This window comes from Sceloporus occidentalis, unplaced genomic scaffold (assembly GCF_023333645.1).
Source record: "Sceloporus occidentalis isolate IW3139 unplaced genomic scaffold, rSceOcc1.0.p SCAF_15, whole genome shotgun sequence".
NCBI lineage: Eukaryota > Metazoa > Chordata > Lepidosauria > Squamata > Phrynosomatidae > Sceloporus > Sceloporus occidentalis.
In genome coordinates this window covers 5,393,719-5,415,333 of record NW_028316995.1, presented here as the reverse complement: position 1 = coordinate 5,415,333, position 21,615 = coordinate 5,393,719, and the positions used below count along the sequence as shown (strand labels likewise).

The window sequence follows — 21,615 nt, the reverse complement described above, 5'->3', positions numbered from 1 at the left end:
GAAATATAATATGTTCCAGCTAGAACATTTGATTTATTTTAGCCCTGCTACGCACTCTGTCAGCAATAAATTATGGCTTAGAGTCCATTTAGGAATTATAACCACTTTAATCAATCCTAAATGATATTTATTATATTCATTGATAGCAAACTGTGGGGTTATATGGTGAGACCCATAGGAAGAGAAAAACATGTTTTGTTTAATTTAATAAGTGTGTTTTCACTCCTTATGAGATTCTATAAAAAGTGGCAATGTCCATGATGATGCCAGCTGGGTGGCTACAAAGGAATGTGTAAAGACAGATCATTATCTAGAGCACTAGAGGGAAGTATGTCCCAGAGTGAGCTTTTGAAAATACAAAAGCTAATATCCGATTCCATAGCCTGTAAACGATTCAAACATTTCCACTTCACACGGGTTCCTGGCTCATTAACCTTGTTCCAAGTCAAGAGGACATGGCTTGTGTACATGTATGTTTTCTTTTTTTTTTTTTTTTTTGCAGTACTACTTAGGATCCTGAATGGGAACCTCTTTAGATTCCAAACAGAACAAGCATTCCACACAAAACAAACATCAGATATGCATTTGTAATAACAAAAATGTTCATTGAGAAAGGGCAGGTAGCCTGGAATGGTTGCTGTCTTAATAAATGCTGGCGGTGCTATTGCGCTTCTGATGTGGTGTGCATGGTATATTTGGTATATTTGCTGTATTTGGAATTTGACCATCACCAGAATGCAATGGTGTCAAATGTAACCCTGTAAGTACAGTAAAATATAGCTTTTGACATTAACCCTTACATGGTGGATAAACTAGGTGTAATAGAGGAGTTTCTTAATAACTATTAGCTGTAGGTAAATAAGAGAAACAGGAATTATTTCAGGTTACCAAGAAGTCTCTTGCTGTTCACTAGGAATTAAGTATTAACATGTACAACTTAGATTATTTAAAATATAGTTGGGATAATACATTTTCTCTTGTGTAGTGCTCAACAGCTTGGAATGAAAGAAATGTAACACAAAATAAAGCTTTGTCTTTGACTTCTAGACCAGATCTCGGAATATGAAATATTCCAAACATTTAAATTCCAACAAATTCATAAAAATAGCAACATGAACATACATATACTTGATTATTCATTATATTCTTATATCACAACAATCTACAAAACTATGTTTTCCCAATACAGTCACCAATTTGAGAGTATAAGCAGAAAAAGATCCCATGGGGAAGTGGTTATCAACTCAAAAAAAATATTGTACATGGATTACAATGAGGCCTTCTTTAGTTAACTGAGTTAGAAAATGACCTCTGTGGGTTTCTTTCTCCCCCTGCTTCTTTAAGAATGCCTTTGCCAAGTCAAGTAAAATACATGTGAGCTGAGTTTCCAATGGTCAAAAGGACCTTTAACTTGCATACTTCCATGTACAGCTGTGGCCTTTTACAAGTGGTGTTGATTGGTATTTTTTTAGGAAATATACTTAGATACCCTACTTTACCCTATTTTACTGGAAGCAAGCTTAGGGGAAGCAAAATGAGACAGGAGTTTAATCTCCAAACTAGGGGGCTGGCCCAGGGGGCACATGCCTCTCAGGCGGTTTGAAATTTCTTTCAAACAGGGCTGGTTAAAGCTGGCGGGAATGTGCTTAAGTGTGTTTTAGAGTGAGTGTACTAATTTGAGTCTGTGTGTTAGTGTGAGCATGTGTATCTACTATAGTGAGTGTGTGTATGCTAGTTTGTATTCTAGTGTGCTACATGTGAAAGTCTATTCACTAAAGAGCTCCTGCTTGCAATCTAACAGCAGCAAATCTCGACAAGTTGGCTAAAATCCAACTCTCATCACTACAGCCAACAAAAGGGCAACAATTACCCCGTCTTTCCCAACCTCCTGCAGAGCGGAGTGGAGGAAAGTTCCTGTTGGATTATATTAGTCTATATATCCCCTCTCTAATCCCCCTGGTAAACACCCAAGGGTGCTTACATGTACCCCATCTCCCTATTAGGGGTAGAAGAGGGTAAGTAGGGTTTTTTATGTATTCTCTGATAATAGTTATTATATAACCCCTCCATCAGACAGGAACAGAAAGAAGTCTGTGCCCTTCCAAAGGGGATTTGATACATGTTTCACTCTCTGATCCCAATAGGCAGGGAAGTGAACCACCCACATAGTTAAGGCTAGGGTCTTATCTTGATATTATTTAACCAGCTCATTTGCATCACAGGGAATGGGGAGGAGTATTTAGGCTAATATACCTCATAGGTACTTTTATTACCCTCCATGCACAATTCCCCATGTGGTTAATTGGAGGTCCTGGGGAACCCCTTTTTTAAAAAAAAACCACCCAGTTAATTTTAAGTTAACATATCAGGCGAAAATGGCAATATCGGAAAAATGCCGAAAATAATCTACCTTCATCCAGGAGCGGAGGGCAACTGCTGCTGCTTACCTGTGTGTTGCAGAAGTCTGTGAGCGGCAGCAGGAAATCTGCAGTTCAGGTAAGATGGTGGGGGAGGGTGTATGAACGAGTATGTGTGATTGAAGGAAAGAATGAGTATCTGTGAATAAGGGAATGAATGAGTATCTGTGAATGAGGAATTGAATGAGTATATGTGAATGAGGTAATACATGAGTATCTGTGAATGAGTAAATGAATGAGTAAATGAATGAATAAGTGTGTGATAGCATGGATGTGTAAGTGGGGCATGGCACAGGGAAGCTGCAAGTGATGTGCAGACCACATCCTGCAGAACAGCATTTTATCTATGCTGGCAGCATCAATACACAAGGGGGCAGCTAGTCAGGTTTCAACATGTATTGGTTGCTTGTGCATGATAGGAGTGTGATTCCTATTTTACATATATATGATTGTTAATAGCAATCACACTCCTATCATGCCCAGGTTTCAGCATGTACTGTTTGCCTGGGTGTTAGATTATTGCTGTTAGTGATATATATGTAAAGTATTTACCGTATTTGCTCGATATTTGCAAATGCTCTGAAAAATACCCCTCGTCTTATAATCGGGGTCGTCTTATAATCAGACCTCAAATAGGTCTGACTATGAGACGACTATGATCCAGATCCCCCGCAGCTGCAGGGGACCGTACCGGTGCGGGGAACTCTGATCTCTGGACGCAGACAACCCCCGCTGCTAGCCACGCCTCCTTCCAGCTGCAGCGTAAGTGCGTGGGATCTACACGCTGCCTCGGCTACATGACAGGGAAGTCAGAAGCACCGGTAAGTTTGGAGGAGGGAGGGGGAGAGAGTGTTAAATGGGGGGCATAAGGCATTTCTGGAGGCAGAGTGCTCTGTGAAATGCCTTTTAACCCCCTTAATGCCACTCTGCCTCCAGAAATGCCTTTTTAACCCTCTATACGCCACTCTGCCTCCTGAATGCCTTAAACCTCCCTATATGCCACTCTTCCCCATAATATGCCTTTTAACCCTCTAAATGCCAGAGTGGCATATAGGGGTATAAGGCATTTCTGGAGGCAGAGTGGCACATAGGTGGTATATGATAGTCATTTCATGGGGCACAGTGGCATATAGGGGGTATAAGGCATTTCTGGGGCAGATGTGCATAACTGGGGGCAGGTTGGAAAATAGAAGGAAATAAAACCAAAATATTTTTCTCAATCATAGCTTTTATTAAAAAAAAATAGTTTAGATGAATTAACATTTACTGGTAAACCTTTTTTCCTATAGGGTCGTCTTATATTCAGGCTTTTTCTTTTTTCCCTAAATTAATGTTCAGATTTGGGGGGTCGTCTTATAATCAGGGTTGTCTTATAATCGAGAAAATACGGTAATATACATGGTGTCATTTAGTTTAAAGGTGTTGGGGGGGGTCATTTTCGGCCAAGTGTATCCTGAATTTTCGGTTTTGGTCCGGAATTTTCATTTCGGTGCATCCCTATGGGCAGTCTGGCTTTTCCTGAGAGGACAAGACCAAGTTAGAGCTAAACTAGCTAAAATATTTACTCTCCTTCCATTTCTGATTATTTTAAGATCTACACAGAGACTGTCTGTCTCACAGGTTTGTCTGGTTCAATTTATACTACACAATAACTAGCTGCCCCTTCTCTTGTATTTTTTATTGAAAAGCCTTTTCTTCCACCTTTTTGGTTTAAAGAACAGATTTTGAACTCAATCAACATGCAAAAGGTAATTTGGTGGTATTTGAGTTATGGAGACAAAATGCTATAGTTCAGGTATTTCAAAGCATAAAAAATGCTGATGCACCACATATCAATAAGTTTTTAAATAATGTAAGATATGCATACAATGCTTGATTGTGCCTATTTATGTTTAAGATAATAAATCCTAAAATAAAATTAACTGGTAATCAGTCAGACTTTTCTTATAATCAGTGTTACTCGAGTAGTAGTAGCGCTGGCTATCTTTCTCATTGTATGAAAGACTCATTTGATTGATTTGATTTGATGTCAAGATTCTATAATGACTATTTTGGAATATCCAACAGGCAAAGGTCCAGAAACACTTTATGCTGGCTATAACCTCAATGATAATGAATGGCACACAGTACGTGTCATCCGACGAGGAAAGAGTTTAAAATTAATGGTGGATGATCAACAAGGAATGACAGGTATGTATTCTGTGCTATCTTTTACTAGCTTTATGTGCACATTAAACATTCAAATTCCATGTGTTGTCACTCTCATTCATGCTCTCTCATGGTCTCTTACACTCTCTCTCAGACTCTCACTCTCTCTCACACTCTAATTAACTATCATCCTATCCCTCAATGTATCTATATCTTCTCCATGGACCACTTCTGTGTCCCTGTCTCCTATTCCTCAGCTCCTTCTTTCATCTTCCGCTTCTCCCTGGCATCAACTCCGTTAACTTAGCCTCCTGAAGTGTTTCCGCAAAAATGTGGAGCCTTCGCACTTAACCCATTAGTTGCTTGAAAATCGCAAATTGATATTTCACCTTCCATTCACAGGGGGATGTGAGGAGATGTCCCTTGTGCCCTCAACAGACAGTAATAATAAGATGACATAAATATTGTAAGAAATGGGGGGCCATGCAATAAGTAACCTCAGGTGGTATAAAGTCTACTTATACCCTTCTTATCCCCATACACTGTTCACTGGGTTGGGGAATTTAAAATATAAAAAAATGTCCCATGGGAGTATGGGCATTTGCAGGATTTTTTCCAGGGGGGGGATATCCCCCTCACCAACCCCATATCTCGAACATTCAATGAACATTCTGAGGTATAAGAAAAAAGAGGGCAGTTAGAGGGTAGTTAAAAAAGGGACATAAAGGCTTGGAGTCAAAATAGCACACTTAGCAGTTTTGCAGCAGTTGTGGCTAACATTTGCCACTCAAAGTGCTGTTATTACATTTCTCATAATGTTCAGCCAATCAAGTGGATGGCTGAGATTCATGGGATGTGCATTGCACAGTAGCTACAGTACCAATCCAGTTGATGCTTGACATACCAGACTGGCTGAGAGTCATGCAGTATCAACAGCTGGAGTATTAACTAACCCTAGCTGCAATACATGTTTGAAGTAAACTACCTTGTGTCTGTAGCCTGCAAACTGTGTGTCTGCACAGGCAGGGACTCTGTGACTATGAAGGAGCAGCTGCCAGACAAAAGGGGAGGAGACTAGTTAGACAGAAAGAACAGACCAAACCACTCTGACAGCAGATGGTGTAAATAATTAAATACTTTTTGGCTGCACCCCCTGACTACCAGGTGTTTTTATGCTTTTCATATCTCGTTAACATACAGCCTACTGTTTCCCCCTCCCTAATCCAACACCTCCACCTAACCTTCCATTCTGTGCACAGTGGGATGAAGGGGCCAGGAAATGTATGCCCCTCAATGCCCGTAACCCCTGAGCATTGGGATGGGAGTTACATCGATATTAACCCTTTGGAGAGGCATGGATGTCATTATGTGCCTCTTCTACTTCCTCCATCCCTGGGAGGGGGTTACATTGAACCAATAAATAGGGGGATCAAGTCCATCTATTCACGTTTCTGTTGCCAGGAAGAGGACAGTGAAAATCTCTGTCTCCGTGCTTGTCACTCAAACGGCTCAACCTTTTTGAAATTCAGTTAACTTTTAGTGACCATCCAGTGTTGTCAAAAAGATGAAAAAATATTCATCCCATCTGCACCTAATGGCAGCCATTTCTAAAATCAAAGCAATAGACTTTCATGCCAAGTAAATGTAGGATGCAGTGCCACTGGTACACAGGGATATAGACACATAACCTGTTCAAACAGGGGCCATTTTAGAATCTGCTGCCATCAGGTGTGGATTGGTTTGTTTTTTTTTGTTTCTTTTTATCCGTATATCTCATTATTAATTGGGGCATTCCAGGTTGCACATCTTTTTAAGGTCCATTAGATGACACTGATAAATTCAAATACGCTTTGATTAGGATATGATTATGAATTAAAAAAATTAATGGTTTTATAAATAACTTACTAAATATTACATTAGTATTTCTACAAACAAAGGGATGGCATACGTGAGTGGTGCCTTTACTCAGTAGCTTAGCAATAATTCTGCAATTAATGGAAAGTATCTGTTGCAGACTAAGCTACAATAAAGTAACTATATGAGATAAAGACCTTGATCAAGGCCTTTTAGTAGAATAAAAGTCACCTGCTCCTGCAGACCTCCAATTATTTTCCTAGAAAACAGATAATAAAGCCGGTTAACAACATAAAATAATGGGCACCTACGGTCTCAGTCAAAACTATAATTCATATGTTTCCATGCATGCTACAGTAAGTGTTCTTCTCTAGAACAGTCACTCTTTAGACCCAAATTTCTTTGTCTTTATTATTATTCGCCTGACATCCCTAGGAGCTCAGAATGTTTAGCGGATATAATTATATCACAGTGCTTTACAGCTATGAAAGTCACTAGAATTCTATGGAAGCAGCAGAAATGTTTTTCTAAAAATGTTAAACTATAAATTAAATTATGCTCCCCTAAGCATACCTGACTATTCTTCTTAAAACAAAGATACCCGTTTGAAATTCACTGTTCTAGAAGAGGTCAAATCCGTTTATTGGTTCCTGGTGCAATCTTTTTTGTACCCTAACAAAAACACTATTTAACTGGGTTTTTAAATATTATAGCATTAACAAACATTAACTCTGCAATGTTGTTTGCCTGCATGTCATTTCTATAGTAATAAACAATATGCAAATATTTTAAAAAGGGATAAAGCTGTTGGATCTTCTCAAATCCTTATCATCTGTAAGATTCTTATCTAAATAGAGTCTCACGTTATCTGCACATATCACTTCTCCAAAAGTAATTGCTTGTGAATCTGTCAGGCTGAAAACAGCTCAGATTATATGTATCAGATAACAGGTTAGACCTACAAGTTTCTTACTGTTTTGTAGCAATATCTTATTATAAATTAACATAAAACTGATGTGAAATAATAAAATATTGCATTTAAATACAATAAAGGTATGAATATTGGATACGGATGGGTACAAAATATCCATTTCTCTAATGGAGTAACCACATTAGCATTCTCAATGTCTACAGGAAAATAGTCATTTTTCCTGTAGACATTGAGAATAGTCATTCTAAGTGTATCATTTAATTATTAACATTAGTAGGAAGTCTAGCAGTAATGATGTTCTTCATTTAAACTTCTTTTCTGTGTAAAAACAAGAAAAACATAGAATCAGGTGGTAGATAAACATTTTTCCATTTAGTCTATGAAATGTTCTACCTGATGTAAAGCCTAAAGCTTTGGTGAGTTCTTGGTGCTGCCTTATGTTCAGGAGACCCCTGTCTGATGCATGCTTACATGTCCCAACTGTATTGACCTCTATCATTCTTTTATGGTATTCCATGTATCCTCCTCACTCTGATTGAAGTTCATTGACAGCCTAAGTCATTGCTCCTTCTTTTAATATTAACAAGTGGTCATAGTAAGCGTACACTTTCCAGCCAACAGCTTTCTTTAGCACAAAATTAGGTAGAGAGGACCTTTTAAAGAGTCAGACATACCTTATGTATTGATATATATTTTATTTTTGCACAGGTCAAATGGCTGGTGACCACACAAGACTGGAATTCCACAACATTGAGACTGGAATAATAACAGAACGTCGTTACTTATCTGTGGTCCCTTCTAACTTCATTGGTCATCTACAAAGCCTAACATTCAACGGCATGCCGTATATTGACTTGTGTAAAAATGGTGACATAGATTACTGTGAAGTGAACGCTCGATTTGGGTTCAGGAACATTATCGCAGATCCAGTCACATTTAAGACGAAAGCAAGCTATGTTGCTCTGCCTACTCTGCAAGCCTACACGTCGATGCACCTTTTCTTTCAGTTCAAGACTACATCTCCAGATGGGCTGATTCTGTACAACAGCGGAGATGGCAATGACTTTATTGTAGTTGAGTTAGTCAAGGGGTAAGTATAAACAGTTCCATACAATGCAGTGTGATGATAACATCTGATGATGACATTTTAAATTATATTTACAAATTGGTAGTAAATATTAGTAAGTTTTAAATTTTTCCGAAGATAGAAAGCCCACCATGCTCATAAACTAGACAATAATTGTGAACTACAAGTTTAACTTATTTTATTCTGTTGCTGTAATATTTTTTAATTGAATTCCTCCAGTGCATATAAAATTACACCCCCCCCTAAAATTTTAGATTTGTCAGTAATGCAGAATTTAAAAGAATCATAGAAAATTGTTCGGGCAATGGATTGATATTATTGAGAACATCAGAGAGCTCAATTAATTTTAGCATTTCTAGTAGACAAAAAAATGGTTATTTTAGTACATTTTAAATTATTTTTTCTTTTCCACTGATTAATTTGATTGTATGGCTTTACTGTGCATGGTTCACTGTAAAAAAACTATGCTAACATAAAAGAAAACCACTCTAATAATAATAATGATTATTATTATTTTTATTATTAAACCCACCAAAAAATAAACTATTGAAATATTTAGAATTTATAATTTGCAATTTAATATACATTATGATGTATACAAAGGTTAAACATAATAATTTCTGTAATGTCCACTCCCATATCTTTGACAACTGGGCCCACACTGTGTGATTGGAATGGTTTCAGCGCAATTATTTTTGCAATCAGCTGCTTGGCATTAAAAACACCACTCAAAAAAAGATCTTGTTTCATTTTTCTAAGTGACCACTAGAGGTCCTCAGCGGTTTGCATTAATTTTTTTTATAAGTTTACTGCTATGCTGCTTTTCTTTTAAAGGAGAAATTGTTTTAGTTCATGTTGTGGAAATGTGAAATATTTCACAGTTGTCATTGGTAACAGTCTGTGAGAAGTGTTTATATTCAGAATAATTAAAAAAATATATATATATATAATATTGGGGTCACTTAGCTGTTCTTACGGAAAAATTTTTTTTAGCTGTGTGACGTAATTGCAAAAAGAGTTTCTAATGATCCATTAGCCTTCTAAACTTAAATTTGGATTAGCGCACACAACTTGCCATTGGAAACCAGTAGTGGGAGTGATAAAGGGCCTCTGTATGCCTTAAAAATCATGCTACAATAGTCATTTACAACATTAACAATGTCTACACTGATCCATTTCATGTTATTTTAATGGACAAAATTAGATTTTCTTTCAAAAACAAGCACATTTCTAAGTGACCCCACACTTTGAACAGTAGTATATATATATATATATATATATATATATTTATATATATATATATATATATATATATTTATATATATATATATTTATATATATATATATTGTAAACCTATTAAATGTTTTGTGAGAAATTTAGGGTTATCCAATTGATAAAAGCGGTACAAGGATGTCTGTAAATGATTCTTTCAAACTGTCTTTATACCTAATTGGACCCCTAGGCAAGCTTTCCCTCACATTAGTCACTGGAACCCAGCTGCCAGCCCAATATGTCCTGAGTGTAATGTGGAGGTCTGTGCGGACCACTTGCACAGACCTATCGGCCAATCCTTTCTTCTTTGTGGTCTGTGTGCTGCCCGCAGCCGGTGATGCCCGTGCCATATGGAAGTGCTGGTGAAGAGGTCAGGTGCAATGATCCTACTTTGCATGTGTATTCCTGGCTATGGTGGCTCGGGTAAGCGTGGGCCCAAGGCAGCCGCCCCTTTTGCACCATTTGGTCCTGCTTACTGTTTTGTGGCAACTGGGTCTACAGAGGTATTCTGCACATTTACGTCAAGTGATTCAAATAAAAAATAGATATTTTGTTTGTTTTGTAGGTATTTACATTATGTATTTGACTTGGGAAATGGTGCAAATCTTATTAAAGGAAGCTCCAATAAGCCTTTAAACGACCATCAGTGGCACAATGTGATGATATCGAGGGATACTAGCAACCTTCACACTGTTAAAATAGACACCAAAATCACTACCCAGAGTACGGCAGGCGCAAGAAACCTAGACCTCAAAAGTAAGTATTAACACCTATTCTTTCTTACCTTAAATTATATATGTTGTATGTGTGAAAGTACATTGTCAATTATTACACTAATACCTTCATGTTTAGGAATCTTGGAAATGCTTCCAAACAGAGCTTAAATAAATGTATCATCACCAATAGATTTGTTAGAAGTATTCCATAAAATATAAAATTGGCGGTAGTATTCAATAAAACAGGAGTTTGAAGTAGGGTTGAATCTTTCCACTTCTGTTTCCATTATGAATGGTGAACTCCAGTAAGCTTTTCCTGGAAAAGCAGATCACACTAGTGATGTGTCGGGTTGTGTCACTAAATCGCTAACTATGCTTTAATCAGGGGCAGATCAGCCCTACATCAGGGAGTTTGTCGGAGCTTAGGCTCTCATAATGCAAACTCAAAGGTTAGGGAATACACTTTATGTGTAATTTCAGAATCTGAGTACTCTTGTATCTACATTACTAAGTCCACATCCCCCAAGGGCAGTAGTGATGTACAATAAAAAAGATTTATGTAGGTTCATAGTATTTTGAACTTCCTTTTGAAATACATGAAACAATTAATGACCAGATATCACTAATACTTCCTGTATCATTTATTTTTCCCATACAAATAAATTTCTGATGTGTATGTTAATCGCTAGGAAATTCATATTTCATTAACAAAAGGATTGTTTTGGACGTGACAGGAAAGTAAAACTGGAAAATGATCATACCCATATTTTATTCATAGATGTTATAAGGAATAAAAAAAGGTGACTATATTATCACACCTGGGATCTCTCTGGGTGATGGGCTGCTTCTCTGCTGGTCCGTTTCTCTTTCTCCGTCAGCGGAGCACTGGGTGGCTTTGCCCACTCACTGTTCATGTCTTGCCTACCTCCTGCCCACAATCCCCTCCATGAAAAGCACTCAGATTCCTCCCCAATGCATGACTTTCACCAACCCCACATAATGCAACTCTTCCAGAAGAGGGAGATCTCTAGGTAGCTTGCACAAGGAGGTCCCAGTATGCATTCTACCCAATTAAGAGGGTTACTAGGCTTTGAGGCGAGGATCCCCCATAACATACCTGGAAACTTTCTAAATGAGCTGCCCCTGTAATGTTTGAAATATTAGCCCATTTATTGCCCTTTGTGAATATTCTATTAAGTGACTCACAAATGTGCTAATCAATCAAAGTCCAGTCCTCATTATCTGTCATTATTTAACTATAGACTTAATTGAGTCACCTGCATTCAAGCAGAGACACCAACTATAACATGCTGGTAACAAACACACCAATTGGGAGTTTTATATATAATCTCTGCAATGTAGAATAATGCATGTTTACAGACGCTATATATTTTCTATTGCTGCTAAATGAGCTCCTTTGTTTTTAAGGACATAAACTATATGAATAGGGAACCACATATATCAGTATATAGCCTGTACTAGACAATGCGCCTCTCAAGTAAACATAGATCCCATAAGTATGTTTCAGAGAAATGTCACTTAGAACTCTTGTTAGCTGTGCCTGTTTTAGTCTAAACAGAGATTATAGTTGTTTTTCATTTATATACATGTGTACATAAGGTAATACTATAGTGTGATGCAGGTTGCAAATAGTGTAGAGAAGCTATTTTATAAGATTTATACTTGACATATATAAAAACTGGAAGATATTCCTTGTCTTACAATCTGTAGAGCTCTGATAATCACTCCCAAGAGGATTATGTTTAGCACGTGATGCCCACTTTCTACCACTAGATGGTAGTAGAGCACTATAATACTCTCCACTCCTTGAAACACATACATGAGATTATCAAGTAGCAAACCTGTTAGCGCCCAGTGATTTTCTTGGGGATCAGCTTGTTCTGAGAGTAATATAGGGTTTAGAATGTTTGGTGCATATCTGTGGCAGTTACAGGGATCCGTGTGTAGCCTCTGCAACCATACAATCCAGAAATCAAAATGATGGTTCACATCAACCTTGAAAAAAGGAGATTTTTCTCACCCAGGCTTTGTGTTTTATCTGTGAGGAGTTTAATTCTGTTTTGTAAATTCCAAATTATGAGTGCATTTCTTTATAGGTGAAATTAAAATGTGTAGCTCCTTGTTGCTCTAAAAAATTATTCTCTTATCTGAAAGGCAGATTGATGTTTACTGCTTTGCCTGACATGTGCAATGGGATGCCTGCACTATGCAGTCATTCAAAAATGATTTCAGAACATTTTCTAGGTCACATATTAAAGATCAGCAAAGCAATGCTAGGGGAGTATTTTGTATCCAATAAAATGTTCCAGCACTGCTTACAACATACTGTATATATTATAAGTAATATGCCTACATGTACAGTATCTGCTGTGTAATATGGATATCATGAAATCATTACGTTACGCCCCTTATTCATTGTGGGAACATCCGCAAATATATGGATGCTTCTCACGGAAAGAAATTACATACAATTTCTCATTTCTCTTATGTTACTGGCAGCTCGTGCCTGGCCACACATTAATGGATGCACAAGGTTATGTATTATTGTATGTCAGGGCCCACGTAGGTCACTCAATTTAGCTCAGCCAAATAAGCGTGTTTACTACTTCTCCAATGAACAAAACGAAGGCTAAAATAGACCTTCCTGTGTTTTCAACATTATGTTCTGATAAAGATGTTTGTCAGCTCCTTCCACACGATAAGCAGCCCCTAAACTTAGATTGTTTACAGCAATTCACAGCCAGCACCGTGTCTACATATTTGACCACTTAAAATATGTTATCCTCTGTTCCCTGTCATACCATGTTTGCTCAATTATGGCACAAGTCTGATTATAAGACAAGCCTTCAAACTTTGGACCTTAATAAAAGGAAAAAAAGACCCGAATAAGATGATCCTACGTGATCTCATATAATTACCCACTATATCATACTCTCACTCCCTCTAACATTCTCTCACTCTCTCAAATGCTCATTCACTCTCTCACACTCTGCCAATCTTCCAACCTTCTTCTCTTCTTCCATGCCCCTGTCTTGTTTTTCACAGCTCCGCTTCTTCTCTTGCCTCTTCTCATTCTTCTGTCTTCTTTCTTTGTCCGCTTCTCCCTGGTATTCACTCCATTATGCAAATACTTGCATAAAAAGGGCAGAGCCCTCCAATCAGGAGAGAGGCTGTCACAGTGCTGCCCATCTTGACTCCGCCAAGTAAACATGACCCCATCCAGTATGACATAGGTGTAATTATATTCACTACCAGAAAGTTGTCTCTTTCACAGTTTCAGAGGAAAAAGCGCCGGTTCTCTGGGTCAACACCCGAATCCTCTGGGTAGCCGGAGTGGGGACCTGAGACACCCCACTCCACACCCATTCCCCTTTAAATGGGGATGTTCCTCATGGCATCAGCAACAACGCTTACTGATGTCGGCCAGAATGCCCACTGCACGGCATTGTGAACACCCACTGACATCAGCGGAAATGCACCCATTGACGCCAATAGGCAGTCCTGGGTAGTCGGAGCCCAAAAGTTCCCAGATATGATCCTCAGGTTTGACCTGAGTCTCTGGGTCACTTTCCTTTCACTTCAGGCATGGGGCATTGTTTAGCCATGCACGGTCCTCACCCACTTCCCATTCTACTCAAGAGTGCCTAGGGAAGCCCCACCCCTGGCATGACTAGCCATGCCTACATTGTTGACTGGTCACACCCCACACACACTAGCCCCACCCCTCACAAAACCACTCCGCACAGAAGAGGACGAGCTCCTGGTAGCTTGCCCTGGCTACCAAGTATGATGGTTACTACCTAAGCATCATCAAAGAAAATGATTAAAAGTATATTAAAAGTATTTTTTTTTAACTTCTATCATTCATGTTGTGACGTTAATGAAGCAGTCAAGCAACTCGCATCTTGGCTTAAGAATACAGATATTCCATCTAACATGGACATGACTATTTTAGACTAGTGTTGATTAAGATTGGTTTACATATATTTTATATACTTTTTAAGAGAGGCCAATTTTATATATGTCAACTTGGAAAAAAATCTTCTTAGAATTTAAAAGCAAGTGCAACAGAAATGCAGCTTACAGAAACAGCCTATTTCTGTGTGAAAAAGTAATGACATCTGCAATATTTGTATATATATATATATATATTTATAACGCAATAAACAGTACATAGAATGTTTCGAGTCTCCCGGTAATCTCATCTAATTTAGTTCATAATTGTTCTCTGTAACCTCCAAACTGCTTTGTTGGCTAAAATGGTCATAGAGTATAATTAAACTACAGGGCTTATATTTTTCACGTAGGGTACACATTTCCCCTTCTCAACATTAATTTGTTCCTTATCAACGTGTAAAACCCGCTTAGGCAAACATAACACGTTACTATCTTATTAACTTGGGATAAAAATCTGTACTGCCTGTAACCTGCTTCTTTTATTACTTTAACTGGGTAGACTCTAGGTATACCGCTGTTGATTATTATAATACAGGCCTAGTACGGCAGGTTTTATATCTTTTTTTTTTTTTTTACTTAGGCCTCTATTGCTGCTAATTTGAGCAGCGCTTGTTCTGCTAGTACAGAACGTCCAAGCCTTTACATTTAATGAGATGCATGCAATTTCTGTATTTTCTAGAGCTGCTGGCTCACATATGGCTAATAACAACAGATTAGGAATCTCTGTGCCTCCAGCTGTACGCGTACAACCCCAAGGTGATACTTTATGTTAGTAATGAATAGACTTTTGTTAGTCAGTCCTGTCTACTTGAGGGACAGGACATTTTCCCATTGAATGAAACCTTTTGTAGTCCTGCTTGCGGTAACTGGCGCCATGTTATTTAAAGAGCAGTCCTCAGAGAATGTTAAACTGTGTCACAGAAAATCAAGCCTATTCTTCCAGTCGGCAGGTGTCCCTTTTGGGGCGTTTGACATTGCTTATGCACTTGTTATGGAGTGTTTTGTCCTTTCCATTATAACAGGAGCTAGATTTTAATATGTATTTCTGTATATATATTTGGGATCCCTGTGATATTTGTAGGTAAATGGTAGAACACAATAGATGGCAGCTATACATTTTTTTAAACATGTTTATTTTAATATCTACCAATTAGCAAAATATCATTCAATGCCTGCTTAAAATGCATGTTACCTGTCCAAGATGCAGGGAAATCAACATTTTTTTATTGTAACCAAAAATAAGCAGTTTTAGAACAGGTAATTTAGCACTTACCCATTAGAAACAACTCCACAAACTAAATATTTCCTTTTGAATGGGCATCTGATAAAAAATCTTCTGACAAATGTATTTTCATTTAATAATAAATCCATTTAAATCTATTTATCTATTTTTGATAAATGTGGTAAGCAATTCTATTTTTGGCTCAATCTCAGGGTGAAGGGGCAGATTATCAGGGTCACACAGTCTGAAGCTGACTATTCTTCACTGCTGTGATCCTCTCTAACATTCGGTTACCTTTACTACCAGTATGTTATGGTTGATATCTCTGCTTGAATGCAGGTGACTCAAGTGTATCTTTAAATAATAACAAGTCACAATTTCCATGAGAACGTTATTTTTGCCATTTTGGTATCACATTTGCCAAGTAACTTTATAGAAACTTCACAATTGGCTACTAAGGGGTTAATATTTTTAAGTGTCTCAGGGTCAGCTAATTGAGAAATTTCCCAAGTATGGTTGTATTTCCTAAAAAGTTGAGGGTTAACCTGACCAAACTGAAGGCATTTGTCCTTCCATGTTAGTACTTGCAAAGAAACTCATAAATTTAATAAAAAATGGTTTGCTTGCGAGTAGATGGGAGTGCATGTGACTTTACATTTTCTGAGTTACAGGTGAGGGCATGTATGATGAATGACAACTTGTGTGTCCTCATCTGCAACTTCAAATGAAATTAACCAAGAAAATATAAAAATAAGTAAGTAATAAAATAGGTGAATATAGACAATGGTGAGTGTGACGGAAGCCTCCATCACTGGGACCACTGGAGAAGCCTGACTGCCAGCCTCCTCCCTATTGACTATGGGTTCTGGGTTTGTAAAGGCTTCTGTGGCTACCCCCAGCAGTATCCTCTCATCACTGGCTGAGGGGATTATCTCCGGCAGACAGCCAGGATCTGCCACCAGGGAGTGACCACCATTCTTTGATGTTTAATGTTGTATAAATCAGTCTCCCCCCACCTATTGTATTGTTAATCCCGTTACTGCCCCTGTTGTCTCTGAGAGGCAGATTAAGGGGGCGGTTTGTGTCCCAATATCTTGTTTTTATGTTAATGTGTGTTTTGCTGGATATATCCAGCTCTGTGTGTCTAAAATAAATCAGTCTTCGTTTGGTTTTACCCTACACTGAGTCTCGGCTAGTGACTGGGGAACCGGGGAAAGTGTGGTGTCCCAGGCTAAGGGAGCACAAGACAGCGGAGGTAGTCGGTCGGACTAGCCAGCTCCGTGACATTGGTGGCAAGCGGTGGGATTGCTTCTTAGTCCGAGGGACACTTACTTTCTACCGGGATTAACCGACAGGACGGCAGACTTCGGTCGCCTTGACGAGGACATGGATGTGGTATCAGAATTCCAGGGGCTGCTGCGGGTCATCCTCTCCTGCTACACCACTGCCCTGCCTACAGAACAATACCAGAACCTGAGGCAAGTGGTTCGACGGTCAGTATGGCAGAGGGCTGTTATATGCCGGGGTCAGTGTCTTCCAAGCTCCGAACAAAAGATTAGAGACCAGCGGGAACCACGTATGTCTTTCCTGGGACAGCAACCCCAGGAGCAATGGGTATCCGAATTGGACAAGCTGGTCCAACAGGAGGTAGAGCTGGAAGATCACTATAGGGCTCTGCAGTGGTATACAGAGCAAGCATATTGGGGAACTGCGAAAGAATGTTCTCCAGAGGGCTATGACTTTGGTGGCCCGGGATTATTATGGGATAGTCTTCAGGAGGATCCGGACTTCGGCAGTACAGCGGAGTGGCGGATTGAGGACATCCGGGATTTCAGGGAGTGGGACCTCCCAGATGCGCTAGGACTTAAAGGTGATTTAGACTTTTTAATTACACAGGAGTGGGAACTGGAAAAGGCGTATAAAAAACTGACCGCGTTCAACAGAATGCCCCGGTGTCCAGGGATTGTGTGGATTTTGTGGATGTGATTGAGTGGTCAGCTGAGGGTGTTGACTCAGGCGGGGTGGATGGGACTGCGGTCTCCACCCCTGAGTCAGAGGGATACTGGGCAGCTAATCCAGATCCGATACTGGAGCTGTGCGACTGTGCTCCACAACCAGATCCAGAGATTGTGGATCTAACTGATTTTACATCTGAGGATGTTAACCCAAGAGGGGTGGATAACACTGCGGTCTCCACACCGGGGGCCTCAGAATGCTGGGCAGTCTGCCCAGATCTCTTAGTCCCAGCTGAAGAGCTGGCAACATGGCAGAGCGCTGCTGGCTACTGCCCCACACCTGCAATGACTACAGGGATCCAGGGAGATGTGGCAGCCGGCCCTTCTCCCCAGCGGCAGCTCACATGTCCGGGAGCGGAGGATTTTGTTTTTCCTCCCCAGCGGCAGTGGGAAGAACCGAGAGATGTGACAGCCGGTCCATCTTCCCAGCGGCAGCTCACATGTCCGGGAGCAGAGGAACCGGCCCTCCCTCCCCAGCGGCAGGCCGACCCACAAGATTCCCTAACCCCAGCTGAAGTGCTGGCAACCAGGCAGAGCATCGCTGACCTCTGCCCAGCACCTACCAAAGCTGCAGGAGTTCAGGGAGATACAGTGGCCGACCCGCCCCCCCAGCAGCAGAACCTAATTCCAGGACCGGATCAACCGGAACTCCCTCCTCAACGGCAACAGGAGCACCTGGGAGGGGATGCAGGCGGCATCACTCCCCAGCGGTACCCGGGAGATGGCGCAGCCGGCCCATCTCCCCAGCAGCAGCAGGAGCACCAATTTTGGGAGGGCATTAATGGGCCAAATAAACTGACTGACTACGGAGTCAACCCGTTTGGGGTCTCATCCTATGTCAGTCCAATTCGAAGGGGGGAGAATTGTGACGGAAGCCTCCATCACTGGGACCACTGGAGAAGCCTGACTGCCAGCCTCCTCCCTATTGACTATGGGCCCTGGGTTTGTAAAGGCTTCTGTGGCTACCCCCAGCAGTATCCTCTCATCACTGGCTGAGGGGATTATCTCCGGCAGACAGCCAGGATCTGCAAGCAGGGAGTGACCACCATTCTTTGATGTTTAATGTTGTATAAATCAGTCTCCCCCCACCTATTGTATTGTTAATCCCGTTACTGCCCCTGTTGTCTCTGAGAGGCAGATTAAGGGGGCGGTTTGTGTCCCAATATCTTGTTTTATGTTAATGTGTGTTTTGCTGGATATATCCAGCTCTGTGTGTCTAAAATAAATCAGTCTTCGTTTGGTTTTACCCTACACTGAGTCTCGGCTAGTGACTGGGGAACCCGGGGAAAGTGTGGTGTCCCAGGCTAAGGGAGCACAAGACAGCGGAGGTAGTCGGTCGGACTAGCCAGCTCCGTGACAGTGAGCATGCAAGTTGTTCTCTAGTCAAACCCATAAATGTTTGGTGCTACAAACAAAAAGTACTTTGTCAACTTGCATGCTCCAGCTGTTTAATGATTAGACCTCTACTTTTGTGGGATTTTGTCTGGAAACATTGCAAAAAAAAAATTATATATATATATATATATAAAAGCTATAAAACAAACATTTCTTTGTCCCAACCATGTCAGTTATTGAGATTTTCTTACAAAAACAGACTGAACATTTTTATCCGTGAAGTTTAATTTAGCATAGCTCAGGAACATTTGTATTATGTGAAGGTAAGCAACAAAAACACATCATTCACTTATTATGTGAAGTGTTATATAAATGCATGGCAATGACATCATACCAGCTACTCATAGAGCCATATTTAATTCTACAACACACGCTCTAAAAAAAGAAACAGCGAAGGTCAGAAAGAACAAATGGAACGAAATTAAGACACAAAAAAAAGAAAGTAAAAGAATTGACAGCAGTGTTGAAAGACATTGATTCTCTCATTGTAGTTAAACTTAAATCTTATTGAAAATTCCAGTATTGGGATTTTTGTTGCTTTAAGGTGGCTTTCCTTTCATCCACCAAAATATGGATGATATATTTTAAGGAGGTCTAGAATATATTTTCGCTCAAAATGTTGCTTTAATGTGACTGTAATCAGGTACTTAGAGGCTTGATAGACATACAGACATAGAAATTGACAACAGATAAGAACCATTCGGCAAATCTAATCTGCTCATTTGCCCTGGTGCAAACTCAGACCTTAGTCAGTCCTTGGTTTTGTTTTAGGTTCAGGATAGAATTATTCCATCAATGTTTAAATTTACTCACTGTATTATCCTCTATCACTGTTCTATTTATTCACTACCATCTTTTTAAAGTAACATTTAGATGTAATACATTACATCTAAACCTCTGACTCTACAGTTGTAGATGATGGCCTCTTATGTCCTATTCCCAATATTTTTAGGTTGAAACCCAAGCATAGAACAGCACAGCAATAAACTCTTATAACTAGGCGGGTATTGCTAACATTCTGTAATTCCAAAAAGCATCACAAATATCAATATGATCATTGTATGAGATTTTTTAAAATTAGTTTTAAAATGTCTCTTCTTATGGTGTAGGTTTTAATTGAAATCAGAATATTTCCACCTCACGCTTGCAACAAGATCTAAAATCATCAGTATACACTTAATAAAAATCAGATCAGTTACCAAGATCAGCCCATAAATAAATAGTATAACTCCAAACTATCTCTGTGAATGCATGTATGTACATTCAAATATGATTTCTTTACTTCTAATCATAGAATCTTCTTTTGTGTAGAGGAGAATTTGATTTCCAAACACTATAGGTGAATTTTAAAATATTCAGAGAAATTGATGTTCCACAGGAAACAAAGCGATAGAAATTGTTTCACAGTAAGAAAAATTGCATTCTTACACAGAGTAACAGAAAGCAAATTGGATAGAAATTTTGTCCTACGTGTTGATTATTTGGAACGGCAGTAGATATGGCAGATAAAGCACCTCCATACACACACTGCAAGGGTATGGATAAATGAAAGCGCGGTGTTTGGATGGGCATATAAACACTTAATCGAAGGTGCTGTTCCATCCTTCTTATGAATTTAAAACTTTTAGAATGAAATAAATTATAACATCATTTTGCCTCATTCATAATATTTCAGGGGGATGCCTAAATGGCATGTGACACTAAAGCAGGTGCTAATAGGTCATTGCCATAGAAACTAAAAGGCTCCTTAAGGTTTCTGTGCCGTTTTTTAATAATTACATGCTTAGAGGTAGAAAAAAAAATAAAAGATCTCCTAACATTAATTTGCATAACATGTTAGAGAGTACATGATGTTTAGTGGACCGTCGCCTTTAATGGGGTATGGAAATAATTTGCATGTGATCAATTCTGCGCTATAATTAGTGGTGCAAGGTGACAATCCGGGTTAGACAGGTGGGTGGCCACGCCTCTCTCCTGCCCACTTCTGGGCCGGATGCATGTCCGATTGAGACTGGCCTTGCCCCCTTTCAGTCTCTTGTCACACCCCCAACATCCTAAATTGGACATACTGAATGTTACGTGATTTTGCATTTTGTTTTTTCCGTATAGAGTACAATGTACTATGTGTAATGATCACTTCTAATCATTTTAAAAGTACATAATCCTAGAACTCCCTTATTTATGGGAAATTCTTTCTCAGTAGTATATGAACTTAAAAGAAAAAAAAACTTATTTTCCAGTTGGGGTTGAATTTTTGGATAACTGGTGTATTGTATGGCGTCTACGCATACGACAGCAGTGTTTTATATAATAACATTAGCTGTCCTCGCAGACCCCGTAGTTCAGGTATATGAATAAGAATTGTAAGGCTGAGTGGATGAAGGTCAGGTCTGAGATTCCATAAACAGACGGTTTTTTGATGATCGCACTGCTCAAGCGTATAATAAAGTTTTGGTGATTTGAAACCTGCTGCTTCAGCTGATATGATAGTAAGTTGTCTCTTTAGAGCAGCTTACTCAGGACTTTTCCTACCCTAACGCAATTCTTAAATATTTCTGATGTATCCTCAACCTGACATT

At 39.4% G+C, this 21,615-nt stretch overlaps 1 protein-coding gene across 3 annotated transcripts in view; it reads left to right on the top strand.

Moving 5' to 3' along the window:
- LOC149303174 (neurexin-1-like) overlaps nt 1-21,615 on the top strand; it is a 619,545-nt gene that overhangs the window by 304,695 nt on the left and 293,235 nt on the right. For all 3 annotated transcript variants that reach the window (XM_089481601.1, XM_089481603.1, XM_089481600.1), the window contains 3 exons: nt 4,485-4,607; nt 8,059-8,440; nt 10,276-10,466. In XM_089481601.1, coding sequence (XP_089337727.1) covers nt 4,485-4,607; nt 8,059-8,440; nt 10,276-10,466 — 696 coding nt within the window. The remainder of the gene's footprint in view (nt 1-4,484; nt 4,608-8,058; nt 8,441-10,275; nt 10,467-21,615) is intronic.